The 21,030-nt window shown below is 36.5% G+C and overlaps 1 protein-coding gene across 10 annotated transcripts in view; it reads right to left on the bottom strand.

Moving 5' to 3' along the window:
- The window catches only part of FAM13B (family with sequence similarity 13 member B), an 87,503-nt gene that overhangs the window by 36,298 nt on the left and 30,175 nt on the right, over window positions 1-21,030 (bottom strand). For 7 of the 10 annotated variants that reach the window (XM_087429749.1, XM_087429752.1, XM_087429751.1 and 4 more), the window contains 3 exons: window positions 10,762-10,803; window positions 9,931-10,086; window positions 7,768-7,900 (listed from right to left, as the gene is read on the bottom strand). In XM_087429749.1, the coding sequence (XP_087285875.1) occupies window positions 7,768-7,900; window positions 9,931-10,086; window positions 10,762-10,803 (331 nt within the window). The remainder of the gene's footprint in view (window positions 1-7,767; window positions 7,901-9,930; window positions 10,087-10,761; window positions 10,804-21,030) is intronic. The other 3 variants (XM_087429753.1, XM_014795759.2, XM_087429750.1) reach the window with 2 other exon arrangements.

The following is a 21,030-nucleotide window of genomic DNA, read 5'->3' as shown; positions in this document are numbered from 1 at the left end:
GGCTTCTCTCAATTCCCTTTTTCTCTCTTGTTCAAATCACTTCTTTGGCAATTCCATTCATTCACAGCCAAAAGAGCCCCCACCATCAGGCAAAGATCAAGACCCAAATTTCTGCTGTCATATCCACCTTGATACCCTAGTGATGCAAAACTGACCTCTTTTCCACTCTCCTAGCATCTTTCTTACCCAAGTTTACAGCTAAATCACCTGCAGAATTTTCTTTATCCTCCCTCCCATTCCTAGCGCCTGGAATTCAGACCTTTTATAAGATCTCACCAAATCTAGTATAAAAAGCCTACTGATTGTTGTACTTACATCCAATCTTCCCTACAGTAGAACTATTTTCTATAGTTCTACTGCAACAGCCTCAAAATATAGATCTGGTTATACATTCCATTTGCTTCAAAGTCTTCTATAATTTCCTTCTATTGAGAAAATTCATAATTCTTAAGATAGCGTTCTGGCCTTTACACATAACCCAAATCTACTAAAGTTTCCAGAATTATCTTCCACAACATACCCTCCCACAATACCGTGAACACTATGACTAGTACTACTCCACTAACATCCAATATTTCCCTATAATTTTTACTCATACTGTTCCTTTAGTCTCTTCCACAAATCCCCAACAAAATCACCCACTAAAAGGCTGAGTTCAAAAATCTGCTTCCAAGAAGACTTCCAGGATTTCCCTGGCCAGAAATTCTTTTCTCTCTTCTGCAAAACTATAGTGCTTCATTTCTACCTCTAACAGCATTAGTTATATTCTGTATTATAAACTGTACATTTACAATCTAGATTATCAAGTCAGTGAAAATTTAAATCTGGTGTTTTTCTGTTTATATTTCCAAATAACCAGGTATTACATATTGCATTAAGTAAACATATGCTGAACTGAAGTGACTTATTCAAACAATAAGAATAAAATCAGTCTGCATCTTAGCTGGCTTTCTTTTCAAGGCCAACAAGCCATCGTCCATAAAGGTTTCCTCAAACCAATTTTAAAAAGAATTAATTTCAAACCACAATACAATTAAACTAGAAATCAGTAACACAAAGATAACTGGAGAATCCAAAAATACGTGGAGATTAAACAACATACTTCTAAATAATACATGCATCAAAGAATAAATCTCATGAGAAATTTTAAAATATTTTGAATTAAATGAAAATGAAAACACAATTTATCAAAATTTGTGGGATGCAGCAAAGCAATGCTTAGAGGGAGATTTATAGCACTGAATGCATATATTAGAAAAGAAGAAAGATCTGAAATCAATAATCTAAGTTTCCATCTCAAAAACTAGAAAAAGGAGAGCAAATTAAATCCAAAGTAAGGAGATGATAAGAAACAATAAGAATTAGAGCAGAAATCAATGAAACTGAAAATAGGAAATCAATAGAGAAAACTGGCGAAATCCAAAGCTGGTTCTTTGAGAAGATCAATAAATCTGGTAAGCCTCTAGCCAAGCTAGCTAAGAAAAAGTGAGAAAGGATACAAACTACTAATCTCAGAAATGAAAGAGGAGACATCACTACAGATCTCAGGGACATTAAAAGGATAATAAAGGAATACTTGAACAACTCCAGGCCCACAAATTTGATAATGTAGATGAAATGGACTAATTCCTTGAAAGATACAATCTGTAAAAACTCACACAAGAAACAGACTATCTGAACAGGCCGTATTATTAAATAACTTGAATCAATAATTAATAACATTCCAAAACAGAAAGCACCAGGCCCCGATGGGTTCATTGGTGAATTCTACCAAACATTTAAAGAAGAAATTATATCAATTCTCTACAATCTCTTTTAGAGGATAGAAGCAGAGGGAATACTTCCTAACTTTCTATGAGGCCAGCATTCTCCTAATCCCAAAACCAGACAAAGACATTACAAGAAAAGAAAATGACAGACCAATCTCGCTCATGAACACAGATGCAAAAATCCTCAACAACATATTAGCTAACTGAATCCAACACAGTATAAAAAGAATTATACACAATGACCAAGTATGTAAGCCTGGTTCAACATGTCAAAATCAATTAATATAATCAATTAATATAATCCATCATCAACAACTAAAAAAGAAAAATCACATGATCTTATCAATAAATGCAGAAAAAGCATTTGACAAAATCTAACACCCACTCATGATAAAAACTCTTGGTAAACTAGCAACAGAAAGGAACCTTTTCAACTTGATAAGGACTGTGTACGAAAATCTACACCTAACATCATATTTTTTTTTTCCTAACATATTTAATGGCGAGAAACTCGAAGCTTTTCCACTAAGATCTAGTACAAAGCAAGGATGTCTCCTTCTCTCCACTCCTTTTCAACACTGTACTAGATGTCTTTGCTAATGCAGTAAGGCAAGAGAAGGAAATAAAACACATACAGATTGGAAAGGAAGACATAAAACATCTTTGTTTCCATACGACATGATTGTCTATGTAGAAAATCCAAAAGAATAGACCAAAAAAAACCTTGGAACTAATAAGTGATTTTAGCAAGGTTGCAGTATATGAGGTTAATAAACAAAAGTCAACAGCCTTCCTATATACCAAAAATGAACAAGTGGATTTTAAAATTAAAAACACATCATTTATATTAGCACCCAAAGAAATGAAATATTTGGGTATAAATTTAACAAAAGATGTACATGAGGAAAACTACAGAACTCTGATGAATGAAATCAAGGAAGAACTAAATAAATGGAGAGATATCCCATGTTCATAGATAAGAAGACTCAATATTGTCCAGATGTCAGCTCTTCCCAATTTGATGTACAGAGTCAATGCAACTCCAATCAAAATTCCAGCAATTCCTGTTTACGGATATCAATAAACTGATTCTAAAGTTTATATGGGGAGGCAAAAAACACAGAATAGCCAAGACAATATTGAAGGAGAAGAACAAAGTTGGAGGACTGATGCTACCCGCCATCAAGAATTACTATAAAGCGACAGCAATCAGATAGTGTGGTATTGACAAAAGAATAAACAAAAACATCAATAGAACAGAACAGAGAGCCCAGAGATACACCCCCACAAAGACAGTCAACTGATCTTTGATAAAGGAGCAAAGGCAATACAACTGAACAAACTGGTGCTAGAACAACTGGACATCCAGATGCAAAAAAAAACGCACCTAGACAGACCTAACACCTTTCACAAAATTTAATTCAAAATGGACAATAGACCTAAACGTAAACCGTGAAACTATAAAACTCCTAGAATATAACATAAAAGAAAACCTAGATGATCTTGGGTATGGTGATACCTTTTCAGATACACTGCCAAAGACAATCCATGAAAGAAATAAGTGATTAAACTGGACTCCATTAAAATTAAAAACTTCTGCTCTGCAAAATTCATTATCAAGAGAATTAGAAGACAAGTGACAGACTGGGAGAAAATATTTGCAAAGGACACATCTGATAAAGGACTGTTATACAAAATATACAAACAACTTTTAAAATTCAACACTAAGAAAACAAACAACCTGATTAAAAAATGGGCCAAATGGGTCAAAGACCTTAATAGACACCTTCCCAAAGATAATTGTCCTTTTATATGAAGATGGCAAATAAGCAAATGAAAAGATGCTCCACATCATATATCATCAGGGAAATGCAAATTAAAACAATGAGATACTACTACACACCTATTAGAATAGCCAAAATCCAGAACAGTGACACCACCAAATGCTGGTAAGCCTGTGTAGCAATAGATCACTCATATATTGCTGGTGGGAAGGCAAAATGGTACAGCCATTTTGGAAGACAGTTGGTAGTTTCTTACAAAACTCGTACCATATGATCTATCAATCATGCTCCTTGGTATTTACCCAAAGAAGTTAAAACCTTATGTCTACACAAAAACCTGTATACCAATGTTTATACCAGCATTATTCATAACTGCCAAAACCTGGAAACAACCAAGATGTCCTTCAGTAGGTGAATGAGTAAATAATCTGTGGTACATCCAAACAATGAAATATTATTATTCAGCACTGAAAAGAAATGAGCTATCAAGCCATGAAAAGACATGGAGGAACCTTAACTGCATATTACTAAGTGAAAGAAGCCAAGGTGAAAAGGCTACATACTGTATGATTCCAACTATATGACATTCTGGAAAAGGCAAAACTATGAACACAATGAAAAGATCAGTGGTTGCAGGGGGTAGTGGTGGAGTGAACAGGCAGAGCACAGAGGATTTTTAGGGTAGTTAAAAAATTTAGTATGATATTATAATGATGAATATATATCATTAATACATTTGTCCAAACTCATGAAATGCACAACACTAAGAATAAACCCTAAGGTAAACTACACTTTGAATGATTATATGTCAGTGTAGGTTCATCCTTGGTAAAAAATGTACCATTCTGGTGAGTGATGTTGATAATGGGGGAGAGGCTATGCATGTGTGGGGGCAGGGAGCATATGGGAAATCTCTGTACCTCCCTCTCAATTTTGTTGTAAACTTAAAATTGTTCTAAAAAAGTCTTAAAAAAAAAAAGATTCCTGCTTCCTTAACAAAGTAATTGATACACCAATTTCATTCAACAAATTCACTGAGTTGCCTACTATGCGCCAGATGCTATTCATTCGTCTGCTCATATATTCCACAAATAATTAATACCTACCACGTGTTCTAGATAATGGGGATGCAATAACAAAACAGATGAAAACCTCAGCCTCCATGAAGTTTATAGTCTAAAGGTGGGGGACAGACAATAAACTAATAATTTAAAAGATATGTGCAGGGGCCGGCCCAGTGGCACAAGCGGTTAAGTGCACGTGCTCCGCTGCGGCAGCCCGGGGTTCACAGGTTCAGATCCCGGGCGTGCACTGACGCACCGCTTGGCAAGCCATGCTGTGGTGGCGTCCCATATAAAGTGGAGGAAGATGGGCATGGATGTTAGCCCAGGGCCAGTCTTCCTCAGCAAAAAAAGAGGAGGATTGGCAGATGTTAGCTCAAGGCTGATCTCCTCACACACACACACACAAAAAGATATGTGCGATGGTGATAACACTATCAAAGTGGGGAGGGGCAGGGAAAGACAGAAAGTTCAAGGACTGAACTGGGGTGGGTCAGTGGGAGAGCCTGCTAATATATACAGAGTGATGAGGACATTTGGCCTCACTAAAAAGGTAAAATTGAGGAAAGATCTGCAAATCCAGATGAGGAAACAACAATGGGTATATCTGGGCAAATAGCAATCTAGACAGAACCTTAAGACTAAGCTGTCTCAATCATAACTATCAGTCAGTGTTTCCATAGTGCCTATTGCTATATTTTTATACATAGATGGCACTGGAAGGCTCTGAGAAGAAACTGACATTATGTAATTTTCATTTTAGAAGGATCACTCTAGCTGCTGTGCTGAGAATAGATCATAGGGAGACGATGAAATCAGTTGCGAGGCTATACTAATCTAAGTAAAATGATGTTAGCTTGGACCTGTGTGGTGGCAATGGAAACAGTAAAAAGTGGTCAGACTCTAGACAAACTTTGACAGTACAACCAACAAGACTTTGTAAAGGACTGGATATGCAGTGAGAAAGAAATCAAAGATGACCCAAGGCTTTTTGGTCTGTGCATATGGAAAGAGAAACTGTCCTTCACTGAGATTTTAAAGAAAAAAGGAAGAGCAAATGTGTCAACAAGATTACAAGTTCAGTTTGGTGCATATTAAGTTTAAGATGCTTATAAGATACTCATGCGGAAATGTTGAGTATAACAGCTAGATATAGGAATCTAAACTTCAAGAGAGAGGTCTGGGCTAGAGATATAAATTTGGGAAGCTTTAGCATATAGATGGTATTTAAAAACATCAAAATAAATGAGATTACCAGAGGAGTGAAAAAAAATAAGCTGATCTGAAAACTGGGCCCAGGCCATCCCAAATTTCAGAGGTTCAGAACAAGAAAAGCAATCAGCAAAGGGATAGAACAGTCAGTCAAGTAGGAAAAATACCCAGAGGAGTGAGATATCCTGAAAGCCAAGTGAAGAAAATTTATCAAGGTAGTGGGAGTAATTAATTGAATCAAATCATGCTCTTAGGTCAAATAAAATGTGCAACAGACATCATTAGTGACTTGCAGGAGCGGTTTCAGAGGAATGGTAGGGGCAAAAGGTTGCCTGGAGTGGATCCAAGAGAGAATAGAAGAATTAAACAAAACAGACATAGACAATTCATTCAAGTAATTTTATTATAAAGGGAGGCAGAGAAATAGAGTTGTAGCTAGAGTGGGATGAAGGGTCAAGAGAGGGTTTCTTGGGCCAGCCCCGTGGCTTAGCGGTTAAGTGTGCACGCTCCGCTGCTGGCGGCCCGGGTTCGGATCCTGGGCGCGTACCGACGCACCACTTCTCCGGCCATGCTGAGGCCGTGTCCCACGTACAGCAACTAGAAGGACGTGCAGCTATGACATACAACTATCTACTGGGGCTTTGGGGGAAAATAAATAAATAAATAAAATTATAAAAAAAGAGAGAGGGTTTCTTCCTAAACTTGGGAGAAAAAGTAGTATAAATATTTTACATTGATGGGAATGATCCAGTAGACAGGCAGCAATTGATAATCCAGGAAAGGGTAAGGAGACAACTACAGAAGCAATAATCATGAATAGATGCAAAGAGATTAACTAATATACCCGTGGAAGTAATAGCATTAACACACAAGTAATATACAAGTCCAGTAAAAGTGACAGCAACAGCTTAACTTTTGTGAAATCTTTTCCAGTTTAAAATATAAGTTTAGGGCCGGCCCCGTGGCTTAACGGTTAAGTGCGCGCGCTCCGCTGCTGGTGGCCCGGGTTCGGATCCCGGGCGCGCACTCACGTATCGCTTCTCCGGCCATGCTGAGGCTGCATCCCACACACAGCAACTAGAAGGATGTGCAGCTATGACATACAACTATCTACTGGGGCTTTGGGGGAAAAATTAATAAATTTTAAAAAAGTAATAATAATAAAAAAAATAAAATATAAATTTATACTTTTACTTCTTTTGATATTTATAATAATCCCCTAACACAGGTATTACCCCCCACTTACCTACAGAAAAACAAAGAGCAGCTCAGAGAAGTTAGGTAACTTGGCCAAAGTCACACTGCTATTAAGAGGCAAAGCCAGAATACAAATCTCACTCAGCATGACTCTAAATGCCTTATTATACCTACTTTAGCTTATAGCTTAGAATGAAAACATGCTGAAGAAAACTTCCTTATCGATTATCTTATTTTTCAAAGTGTTATCAAAACTAAACTTTGAAACATGTCTTAGAAAGATGCTGCTTTGTACACTTATTGAAATTTAATTATTTTAAAAACAATGTTACTACTAATAATTGTGACAGTGAAAATAATTTACTTATTTCTAAAACGAAGTTCATGGATTTTCTCTGATTATGAAAAGATCCCATGTTCTTCAGGAGGAATCTGGGAAATACAGAAAAGCTTTTAAAAAGAACAAAATTCAACCATAATACCACCAGCCACCTCAGCTGACATTGTAATTTCTTTCTTTCCAGGAAAATATTTTAAAATAAGGTGTTTTATACCTACTTCTCTACCTAATGATGGTTCCTGACCTCTACTGAGAGAATGTATGTTCTTGGGACTTATAATCAAGACAAATATGTGTCAGCAAATTTACTGAACTATGGCTTCTGGTATCAAAGCAACACATAAAGCAATGACAGTTGTACATCTGGCACATCTTACAGAGATTTAACTCTTTGCATTTCTTACCTGGTTATTTTCTTCATCCTCAAATACAAAATCTTGCTGCATAACTTCACTGTCTAAATTAGTGCTGGCCACAGGTTCTGAACAGTCTCCGTTACTTTCACTGGCATTAATAATATCATCAGCAATATCAACCCTAGTAATAAAGATTAAAAAATCAGATCAGGTCAAATGCTGAATATGTAATGCCTTTAAAATAAATAAATATCAATAATGATCTGAAACTTTTACTTTTAAAGAAAATGTGTCCTTTTCACAAAAATCCACACTTTTAGCTTGCCAAGTTAGATTATTAAATGCACTGAGTTTATTTTTGTCTCTCCATAGAATGTTGTGAGTAATCTACCCCCCTTTTGTTTGTTTGTTATCCCCTTTAAAAATTTTCAAAAGCAAATGAATGGCTTTAAAAATAATTTATGTTCCAAAATAATGATTTCCCTTACAAATGCACACTCTCAATCATAATAATGACCTGTTTGTTCTGATTAAAATACAAGTCTAGCACTAGGCACCATAGTGTCCAACACTTTATCAAGTATAACAGGAACACCTTCCTACTGCAGATTTTCCATCTTACATAATTTAGAATACGCAAAACATTGCAGGTTTTTGTTTCTAAAGACGGTAACATTACCACTAATAGAACATGAACTATTTCCCCAGTGATAAAAATAAGAATATTGTCTGAGCATGGGCATAGGTTTTCAGAATTTCTAGCTAAGGACAAACTCCAAGGAATCTGCTTATATCATATCCTTTGAAACATTTCCCCACTGTTTCCAATTTTTAGATACCACTTTTTTCCTTCATATTCAGCCCAAATACGCCCTATAGATCCAGTTGAATCAGTTCTAATCATGCCTTCAAACAACACAAACCAGGGCCATCACACAGAGCTGCAGGGACTGGTGATGCCATCCACGCAGAATACATGGTACACCTGCAGCTGTACAATAAACATTATTCCTAAAATAAACATCTTCCAACCATTGGTTTTCACATCTGTTAATTTTTTCAGCTTCATTTCATATTTGATAGCTATTCTAGTATATTACACATATTTAGCCTTTTAAAAGTCTAACGCTTGGGGCCAGCCCAGTGGCATATCGGTTAAGTTTGCACGCTCTGCTCCGGCAGCCCGGGGTTTGCAGGTTCAGATCCCAGGCGAGGACCAACGCACCGCTTGTCAAGCCATGCTGTGGCGGCGTCCCATATAAAGTAGAGGAAGATGGGCACAGATGTTAGCCTAGGGCCAGTCTTCCTCAGTAAAAAGAGGAGGATTGGCAACAGATGTTGGCTCAGGGCTAATCTTCCTCACAAAAAAAAAGAAAAAATCTAATGCTTAAAAAAAAAAAAAAATCAATCTACCCAACCATCTATTTTTTTTACCTTCCTATGAATCATCCAAACTTGGGTACATCATTCTCATCTGTCCCCAAAATAAAAACTGATAAATAAAAACTATAAAATGATTGCATCATGGTCTCAGAGGAAGGCACCTATATATCCTAAAGTGCCGGGAGGGCTAAGGTAACAGGAAAGGAGATGAGGGTTTCGTCCATTTAAAGGTAACAAGTCAGATGAAGAGTAGAGCAACATCACACATCCCACGGTACACAGAGGTACTTTTAACTTACACAAATTCAACTGTTAACAGCTAACCTAAAAAAACCATGCAGGGAGGGCAGAGGCTGGTAGCAGGGGATAACAAGTCAAATAGCAAAGGGTGATTCTGCTCACCATTTCACTCAATGACCACATGCACTAGGAGTGATGTCAATCTGCCGTCTCTGCACCTATCTGTCTAGATCACCGCATGTCTCTCATGGTATGACCATGTGCTGCACAGAGTTTGGGTCTAATTTTTCTAAGTTATTTTTCATACAACATAGTCCCTAAAGGTAAGCTCACTACTTCACCTGGTGTTCAGGGAGGAAACTCTAGCTGTGTTGGACTTTAATGTCTACTACCTTAATGGAAGATTTATAAGATTTTCAATGTTAATTAAGTATATGCAATTTATATACAAGTATATACAAAGTCGCTTTTCAGAAATCCCCAAGTAAGATGAGACTCAATTGTTTAAGTAAAAATATTTACTTTTTTGATAACAAAACAATTGTATAACTCTTAATAAATAACAGTAAAATGTTTTAAATTTCTTACTGGTTATTAGATCCTTTCCCATCACAATTAATACCTCCTGCTTCATTATTACACACCAGACTTTGCTGTTGTAAATTCTTAAGATCGTGATCTATGCTGCTCTGCAGATCAAAAAGGTGCTGTTCCACAGCTGCTCTAATTGTTCTTTCTAAAATGCTACAAAACAGAACACATTTTAGTGAGAAGCAGTCACCCTAACTGGATATTTGGCCACATAAACAAATGTTAAAACCTACAACCACTGAAACAAATTATTATGGTATTTAAATGGGTGCTAGAGTGTAAAATGAAATACATAAAAGGAATACATGATACTGGCTTAAAATTTAAAATTAAATTTTCCCAAATCAGTATTATATAAATCAATCATAATGTCGCCATTACTACTGAGGTGGGAAGGATCAGTTGTCCCAATAATTCATTCCTCAGTACTACATAGAAAGCCATTTAATAGACTTTTCAAAGCTACATTTATAAAGCAAAATAATTTACCAAGATTCAGCTAAATAAAAGAAACTGTAGTGTACTGTCCATATTTTTTACATGAAATCTACATCTTAAAACAATTTTAAAAAGCTCTACTGACATTTTTCAATCATTTCAGAAGATCAAAAAAAATCATCTGAAGAAAGTTCTTTATTTTGTACATTAGTGGAATGTGTTCCTTCTTCACTTGCTCCTACTGCAGTACATAATATACTAACTAGTTTCATGGTCTTATGTACAATACTTCCTCTAAAGTGAGCCCAATAAATATACGATTTTAATTTCTAAAGTTTAGTAATATTTAAAAATTTTTTTATAATTATCTTCTGTAAGTATACTACTCACTCCGCAGAGGCTGGTAAGATGCTGATGGGAGATATATGGGCACTGCAATCAAAGAAAGAAATTAGCTATAAAATTTTTCAATACTAAATGACTACAAAACGTGCTGAAACTGCCACATTTGCACTACCTTGACAAACAGGAGAGTGTGCACTAAGCTTTATGTTCACCTCTAGCAGAGTATGATTCTAATTTTCTAAAGAAATCTTTTCTCACACAAAAAGATCCTTAAATATATATACTCTGTGCGTGTAGCCAACTACTCCACTTAGAGCTCACTTGGAGAAACGACCTATTCCAAGGCTGAAGGGAAAAAAACCCGACTACTGACTGGCCCAACAAAAGCATCCTATCTAGGATAGTATGAAGGCCTCAGTGCTGGCCCTACACTCCTTGCCAGAAGTAACAGCATATGCTACTACTCAAAGGATGTTCTCAGGCTATAAAAAGAAAAGGTAAAGTGGATACTAAAATTCAGACCACCTCATTCACTGGGCCAGTAACAGACTCTCCTTAGCAAATTTTGCACCATACTATGGATCCTTATAAAAATACAGATAGGGCCCGCCTCCATGACCTAACGGTTAAGTTCAGCATGCTCCACTTCGGTGGCCCAGGGTTCGGTTCCCAGGCACAGACCTATACCACTCATCTGTCAGTGGCTATGCTGTGGCAGTGACTCACATACAAAAAGAGGAAGATTGGCAGCAGAAGTTAGCTGAGGGCAAATCTTCCTCAGCAAAAAAAATAGATAGATAATAGCCTCATTTTTACCACAGTTATCAAAAGTGCAACTTAAACACACAATAAAATGTGGATACCACTAAAATGTTTAAAGTTAAAATTAAAGGGGCCGGCCCCGTGGCGCAGCGGTTAAGTGTGCGCACTCCACTGCTGGCAGCCCGGGTTCAGATCCCAGGTGCGCACCGACATACCGCTTGTCAGGCCATGCTGTGGCAGCATCCCACATAAAGTGGAGGAAGATGGGCCCGGATGTTAGCTCAGGGCCAGTCTTCCCCAGTAAAAAAAGAGGAGGATTGGCATGGATGTTAGCTCAGGGCAGATATTCCTCACAAAAATATAAATAAACAAAAAAAATAAAATAAAAATTAAAGTGTTGGTAGGATGCGAAGCAACTAGGACTTTCATATAATGCTGGTGGGAATAGAAAATGTTCCAACCCCTTTGGAAACCAGTTTGGCAGTTTCTTATAAAATTTACCAAATGACCCAGCAATTGTACTTCTGGGTATTTACTCATGAGAAATGAAAGCATAAGTCCATAAGAAGACTTGCACAAGCATAGAAGCTTTACTTATAATAGCTCAAAACATTAATCAACCCAAACAGGTGAATGGATAAACAAACTGTGGAATATCCCTACAACGGAATTTACTCAGCATTTTTTCATAAAGGCATGAAGAACTGATACATGCAACAACAGGAATCTCACAAAACATTTTTGTGTCTGGCCACACAAAAGAAGCCAGACACAAAAGAGTATCTACAATATGTGATTCCATTTATATGAAATTCTAAATAGGCAAAACTAATCTATACAGTGACAGAAGCAGATCAGTGGTTGCCTGGGGCACAGACTGGGGGTGAGGGGGCAGGATTTACTGTAAAGAAGCATGTGAGGCGATAAAAATAGTCTCTATCTTGACTGTAGTGGATGTTAACAGGTATATATGTGTATGTGTGCATTTATAAAATGGGTGCATTTTATTGTGTGAAAATTATACCTCAATAAACTTGATTTTTAAAGGAAAAAAATCACTAACAGGAAAAACTAATTACAACAATAGAAGTCAGATAGTGGCTACTTTTGGGGAACAGGGAGATGGTAGTATTGGAGAAGGGACAGGAGCAGATGACCCAGATGGTGGTTATACAAGTTGAGTTCTCTTTCTGATAATTCAATGACCTTATTATGATTTGTGAACTTTTCTGTATGCATGTGATTCTTCAATAAAAAGAGTCATTTTAAAAAAGTAAATTTAAATTAGTTTTATGAAGATCCTCTATAAAATGTGCCAATACAAACTCTAACCAACACGAGGAACAGGTTCTGTCAGGTTAATATTCTCAGGATACTTTATAGGAGAACAAATGAATATCATTTATCACTCACCCAGTAATCTTCAGGTCTCCCTTACAGCAAACACAACAGTAGCAAATTGCACAACTGCTTTATCAGACAACAGTAAGCCATCCTGGTTTGGCACATATAACCTCTCCTAGCTTTAAAAAAAATTTTTTAACTGCCAATATTATTCTGGTTTTCATGAATGGATTATTCTTAGCTCTAAATGCTTTCATGCTGATACTCTCAATAGAAGTACTTAAAGACATGCTCATATTTAACTGAAGTTTCTTGGGACTTTATTTCTGAAATAAGGAAAAGCTGAGGAGAAAAATCACATATACGTGCACAAAGAAGAATGCAGCCAGCAGTCTACTTCTAGTAGTTTCAGGTGAGCTGAAAGTTAAATATTTAGGGACTTCTGCAGAAAAAAACAAAAAAAAAGAAAGAAAGATAAATGAGGCTTTCCCTAAAGAGTGTTTAAATGTCAACTAAGATTAAATCTTTTTCTGATATTTTGCTGCAATGATCTATTGTTTATATTTTCGATTTTGGTTACGAGTTGCTATTTAATTATAAAAGTTAAATCTTTACATGGTGTTGTTACATTTTCCTCAGTAATATTTGTAATCTCTAAACTTAGACAATTCCACACCTATTTAGAAATATTCATTTTATTTTTAATACCTAACTATAATCCACTGACAGTATAGTATGTTGAATGGTATGAAGAAAATTTATAAATCCAACACCCTTCTCTTCACCATTTAATTTGTGATTTCTGGTGAGCTTTTGCTTTATCTTATAGTAAATTCTCAAAAAGTTCTAATTCTCAACTACTTAGTCCATCAATCTGTTACTAAAGCCTTATACCATGTTTTAACTTTTGATAGAGCTTATATCCTTTCTGTTCATTTTCGAATTTGCCACTGTTAGTCATCATCTACTTATTCTCCCAGAGGAATTTTCTCACTCTTTTTTGTCAGATTAGACTATCACTAAAATGCTAGTAGACAAATGGACACACATAGATTCACAAAGAATCAAATAAACAAATGAAAAATAATCAACCTAACTAGAAATGCAAATTTAAAATAAAAAGATAAAACTAATATATATGTTTGCTGATGTTAATAAACTAAAATGATAAAGGCATAAAACTGACACTCCTATGTTGCTGGTGGGAAGGTAAATTAGAAAAATTTATGGAAATCAATTTGGCAATGTGTTGGGGTTTTTTTGTTTTTCTTTTTGTGAGGAAGATAATCCCTGAGCTAACATCTGTTGCCAATCCTCCTCTTTTTGGCGAGGAAGATGAACCCTGAGCTAACATCGTGCCTATCTTCCTCTACTTTATATGGGATGCCGCCACAGTATGGCTTGACAAGCAGCACATCGGTGCGCACCCAGGATCCAAACCTTCAAACCCTGGGCCGCCGAAGTGGAATGCATGCACTTAACCACTACGCCAACCGGGCGGCCCCGGCAATGTGTTTTCAAGAGCCCTAAAAGTATGCACAGGCTCTTTGACTCAGAAATTCCACATGTGGGGGCCGGCCGGGTGGCACAAGCAGTTAAGTGCGTGTGCTCCGCTGGGGCGGCCCAGGGTTCACCGGTTCGGATCCCGGGCGCGCACCAATATGCCGCTTGTCAAGCCATACTGTGGCGGCATCCCATATAAAGTGGAGGAAGATGGGCATGGATGTTAGCCCAGGGCCACTCTTCCTCAGCAAGAAGAAGAGGATTGGCAGATGTTAGCTCAGGGCTGATCTTCCTCACAAAAAAAAAAAAAAAAAAGAAATTCCACATCTGCAACTCTATCTAGAGTCTATCGAATCTACCAAAATCTATCCTAAATTAAAAAAAAAAAAACTTTATACCATAAGTTGTTCTTTGAAGCATTATTTTTCACAATACTATAAAAATTTACATAAACACCCTCAGATCCACCATCTAGATTCTAAAATTAAAATTTTACTATATTTACAGAATTATTTTTAAGAAATACCAGCAAATATATAAAATGGACTAGGGTACATACAATCAACGGACCATTTTTAAATTACTGATATTCATAAAGATTAGGAAATAACATGACAAAGCGTTTTTATATGTGCATAAATAATGTGTGCAACTATATATCAAAATGGTAACATTTAATAAATGTGTTTTTAGGGCCGGCCCCGTGGCTTAGCGGTTAAGTGCGCGCGCTCCGCTACTGGCGGCCCGGGTTTGGATCCCAGGCACGCACTGACGCACCGCTTCTCTGGCCATGCTGAGGCCGCATCCCACATACAGCAACTAAAAGGATGTGCAACTACGACATACAACTACCTACTGGGGCTTTGGGGGGCGGCGGGGAAGGAGGAGGATTGGCAATAGATGTTAGCTCAGAGCCGGTTTTCCTCAGCAAACAGAGGAGGATTAGCATGGATGTTAGCTCAGGGCTGATCTTCCTCACAAAAAATAATTAATAAATAAATAAATAAATAAATAAATAAATAAATAAATAAATAAATAAATAAATAAATAAATAAATTAAAAAAATGTGTTTTTATAGTAATTATACACACAGGCTAGTAAAGATTAAACCAGAATTTGGGAGCTTTCTTACTACCCCTAAAACAGGATGTCATCTATGGACCACTTGTATCAGACTCTCCTGAAATGACAGTGTTTTTATTGGAGATATGGACCCTACCCCAGACCTCAAATACCATAAAGTCAAAGTAAATAAGACAGTATGGTATTGGCACAAGAATAGACAAACAGAACAGAAACGAACCCATGCATATACACTTGATTCAGAAGAAAGGTGGCACTACAGGTAAAAAAACAGTCTCTTCAAAAAATGAATACTAGAACAATTTGGTATCCATATTGGAAAAGGTAACTTGGCCCCACCTCACACACCAGAGACAAAAATCAATTCCAGGTAGATTATAGGCCTAAAATGAGAGGTAAAATGATACAGCTCTTAGAAGATAATACAGGAATGTATATCTAAAAAAAAGATTTCTTAAATTGTACACAAGCATTAACCACAAAGGGAAAAGAATGATAAACTTGATTAAAATTAGAAATTATTCATCAGAAGACACAATATGAGAAGGAAAAGGCACAACACACAATGGCAAAAAGAAATCTGCAACACATATTTTAAAAGGGCTCCTACAATTCAATAAGAAAAAGAAAATCCAATAAAAAAGTAGGAAACAGATTTGAACAGGCATTTCACAAAAGAAGGAATGGGCCAATAAACATATGGAAAGGGGACAGATCTTATTAAAATGAAAACAAAATATTGTTATACATCCTCCAGAATAGCTAATATCAACTGTTGGCAAGGATGTGAAGCAATGGCAATGCTCAAACACTATCAGTGAAGACATAAACTGGAGTAAGCACTTTGGAAAACAATTTGGCAATATTTACTGACGTCGAGACACAGGTTTATGTCTTCATGTGCATGCATGTGTGCACCAGAAGACATATACAAGAATGTACATGGTGACGTTATTCACAATAGTCAAAAAGTTAAAACAATCCAATTGTCCACAACAGTAAATTGGATCATTATGGTATAATCATATAATGGAATACTTTACAGCAACGAAATGAACAATCCACAGTGACGTGCAACAACATGGATAAATCTCACATACAATGTTTAGTGAAAGAAACTAGACCAAAATTATACATATTTAATTTTCATAAAACTCAAAAATATACAAGGAAGTTGAGTGCCATAAAAGTCAGCATAGTGCTGACCTTTAGTGCAGAGGATAGGGATCAGGACTATGAGAGCTACTGGGGTGCTGTCAGTGTTTATTTCTAAATCTGGGTGGTGGTTACATGGATATTGGCTTTTTACTAACTTGTTTTACTACACATTTGTTATATGCCATTTTTGTATGTATGATTTTATTTCCCAATTTACAAAAAAGCTTTAAAAAAGTAGATTCCTGGATCCCTTCCCAAACCTCTGAGGCAAGGCCCCAGAGTCGCCATTTCTAACAAGCACCAGTGATGATTTTTATCCATTCTCATAAGTTTAAGAAACACTGGCCTAGATCTATAACTACCCTCCAAAAATACTAAACTTTAATAAGATTTTCCAGTTATCCAAAGGAGCAAAAAGAGTAAAAGTTCTGATAGTCTTAAATTGGATGAGTAAGCAGAAGAGTTGATCTTTTTGTTTCCTATCCCTTTTAAATGCTATTGGAATTAAATTACAAGTATATAAAGTAGTGAAATATATATAAAAGTAGTGATCAGCAAGCTAGATTATTAGTGTAACACTAAAGATTCTTTAGCCCTGAAGGCTGTATGCTGGGACAATCAAATAAACAGCTCCTTTCAATGAAGATCCTCTCCCCACCCCAAAAAGCCACAGTAAACAAATAAAATAAATAGATTTTGTACTTTATGAGTCAGATTGTCACCCACGAGGCTATAAAGTCAACTGTACAACTTTGTTCTCTGAACTTCTGAAGGACAAAGGACTGATTTAGTTTTCAGATTTCAAAGAATTTAATTATGCTTTGTTTTCAGACTAAGGCAAGTTCTGTGGGTAAAAAAGCACTTATGCACAAACCAGGGCTAACACATGGCTGTAACAAAGATTTATCAGTAGAGCTATGCATCTGCAGCAGCAGCAAAACAGCATAGGTATCATAAGGATATGGGTTCTGATTAATAAAGACACAAGAAAAAGAACTGCTGACAAATTTAAGGTCAAATTACTTAGGTACTATAGACAGATGCCATAAAGACTACCTAAAAATGCTAACTGTTTTCACTAAACCCCAAGACCAGGAAGACCAGAATGAAAGGACAAACATAAATCACAAGGGTCACACATATTTTAAAGTCTTCAGTCAAGTGTAACATTAAAGATTGTAGTCATTCTCTGACCTTTTTCTCCCTTCTGCTGTTAACTCTATTTTCAAATCTGCCTACAATCACGTAAACTTCTTGAGAACTTACAATCAGTCTTGCAGCCATTTATTCCCATTACTAATTTTTTGTAATTTAAATACAATCATCATAGGGAACAACTATTATTTTAATTTCCCAATTGCAAATATTTAATGTTACGAACAATGCTTCAATAAAAGTACTGCAGCTCTGCTTCAATTAAATCTGATAAGGATCACTTTACCTGTGCAATAGAGCCTTGCAGGCCATTCTGAATACTGAGGCTTCTCCCAACAAAAACATCAGGTAAAGAGACTTCAAACACTATAAAGGATGGGGATGGGCTTATAAAAACTTCTGAGAAACTATCAGAGCTTCAGTCTAAACAGAAGCAGGCTGCAACATGTGGTCACTACTGACAAGGAAGGACTCAACCAACAGTCCACAAATTTCTTCCCAAGTACTGTGCAACTTTGTGGGATGTAGGGAAAAAGGGACAAAATTTTGAATCTGTCTAGAACTCCTATAAAAATATTTAAGCCTAACCCAACGTAAAGCAGAAAAACCAATCTGTCTGTTTTCATTAGTCAAACTACTATACCCAGAGATATAAATTATGACAAATATGAAACTGCTAAAACAGATGGACAACAGGTACAGTACTATTGTTCACTTATCCATTTTCAGAAAAGCATTAATGGTTAATTTTTCCAATGTAAAATTAGGATGATTTCCAGATAACTCATGCCAGAACCATGGCAAAATTATCATTTAAAAAACCATGGTTTCGGGGCCGGCCCCGTGGCTTAGCGGTTAAGTGCGTGTGCTCCGCTACTGGCGGCCAGGTTCGGATCCTGGGTATACCAACGCACCGCTTCTCCGGCCACGCTGAGGCCGCGTCCCACATACAGCAACTAGAAGGATGTGCAACTATGACATACAACTGTCAACTGGGGCTTTGGGGAGAAAAAGGGAAAAAAAGGAGGAGGATTGGCAATAGATTTTAGCTCAGGGCCAGTCTTCCTCAGCAAAAAGAAGAGGATTGGCATGGATGTTAGCTCAGGGCTGATCTTCCTCACAAAAAAAAAAACTTTGGCAATACATTATAATAACCATAAGTTTTAAAAATATCAAATGCTGGGGCCGGCCCAGTGGCGCAAGTGGTTAAGCGCGCACGCTCTGCTGCGGCAGCCCGGGGTTCGCCGGTTCAGATCACGGGCACGCACCGAGGCACTGCTTGGCAAGCCATGCTGTGGTGGCGTCCCATATAAAGTGGAGGAAGATGGGCATGGATGTTAGCCCAGGGCCAGTCTTCGTCAGCAAAAAAAGAGGAGGATTGGCAGATGTTAGCACAGGGCTGATCTCCTCACAAAAAAAAAAAAAAAAAAAAATTAGCAAAACTAACTTCAAGAAAAACAACTAACAGTACTGATAAAATCTGAGTTTCCAAGCAAAAATTAGAATTCTTGAAAACTTATATCATCCGCCATATGCTCAACAGCATCCCAATACTTAAAGATGTTTTTGATACAATCACTGGTGATATTAAAGACCATGAGCTTTTGATATTATATAACAAAAATTATCATCATCTGGAAGATGTGAATAACTCAGAGAAGCAGTATTTTCCAAATGACCAATGTACCACCCTACAAAAATCAAGCATGGGTAAAAGATTCTCTTAAAGTGCAAGAGAGACCAACGAATCAGACTATGAAAAATTCACAGATATGGTTTCAGGTTCCACATTAGAAATAACCTGTAGGAAACTACCACTTATCGAATTTTGGAGTATTGTCAAAGGAGAGTATTCACAATGATCTGAAAAGGCTATAAAAATCCTCCTCCTTTTTCCAACTACATACTGGTGTGATTTTCTTCACATACTTCAGATTTCTTCACATACTTCAGCCAAAATAACATACGGCAACAAACTAAATGCAGAAGAAAATCTAAGAATCCAGTTGTCATCTATTAAGCCAGACCTTAAGGAGATGTATAAAAATGTAGAACAATGCCACTGAAAAATTTCTCACTAAAAATTTTTGGGAGATTCTGGAAAACACAGTTACTTTTGATTAAAAAATTTTATATTAACATGTAATAGGCTTATTGTTACTTTAAAAAAACAAATAAATTTCTTGGTTTTAATTCCTAATGCAGAAAATACCAATAGCTGTAACTCACAGAAACAAAAGTTCTTTGGGATCCTCAATAATTTTTAAGTGTGTAAGGGGGTCATAAGACCAAAAAGTTTGAGAACTGCTAACTTAAAACTAATAAAGGAGGAGGAATTTATCAATAAAAAGACTGTTTGGTCATAAACAGCTATATTTTAGCTACCAATAAAAGTGTCTTTGAAAGTATAACAGAATAAAGAAACACTCCCAGTGGTTTAAATATGCTGTTTTAATTTATAACACGGCAAATGCCAATAGGTATAATGAAAATTAACAAAGGTCTTTAGAGTCCTCAATAATTTTTAAGAATACAGTCAACTGTCACTTAATGATGGGAACACATTCTGAGATATGCATCACTAGGCAATTTCATCATTGTACAAACATCATAGCGTGTACTTACAGAAACCTAGACGGTATAGCCTACTACACACCTAGACTATATGGTACTAATCTTATGGGACCACTGTCATATATGCAGTCCATACTGACTGAAACGACCTTATGTAGCGCATGACTGTATAACATGTGAGACCAGAAGTTTGAGAACTACTATTTTAAACAGTCACTAAATGCTTATTTCCCTTAGGTTTCTAACATATCTTCCTATAGCTTCTTCTGAAGAGAAATACAAAGTAGGCTACCTAATACTTCCAATAAATGTTTGTGAACTACCTCACAGAAAAACTCAAAAAGATGAAACATTAAGTTACCAAAAGTTCAATCTCCAGTTTCATGCAATACAGTATCCACTAATTCCCTAAAACAAATTTGAGAGCTCCCTATATACTAGGCTCTGTGCATTGTAGGGATATTTCTCCCCTACTTTTCCTTCATCCAAGATGTATAATCAAAGAACGTATTTTTTACCTTTACGCAATCACATCAGCCAAAACTAAAATAAAAAGTTAATATATAAATATTAACTGAAATTTACAAATATCATCACTAAATCTAGAAGACTACTATGGCAGACACATTTGTTTTTCCTGCCTGATATTCCCACCACTTTCTTTCAGTAATAATCCCGTTTTTCTGTGGCAAACTAGCTCCTTTCTCCATCCAATGATCTTGGCAGACGCATAAA

The sequence above is a fragment of the Ceratotherium simum genome, chromosome 4 (assembly GCF_057802395.1).
Source record: "Ceratotherium simum simum isolate JZ-2026a chromosome 4, ASM5780239v1, whole genome shotgun sequence".
Lineage (NCBI taxonomy): Eukaryota > Metazoa > Chordata > Mammalia > Perissodactyla > Rhinocerotidae > Ceratotherium > Ceratotherium simum.
This window is presented reverse-complemented; position numbering and strand designations above follow the sequence as displayed.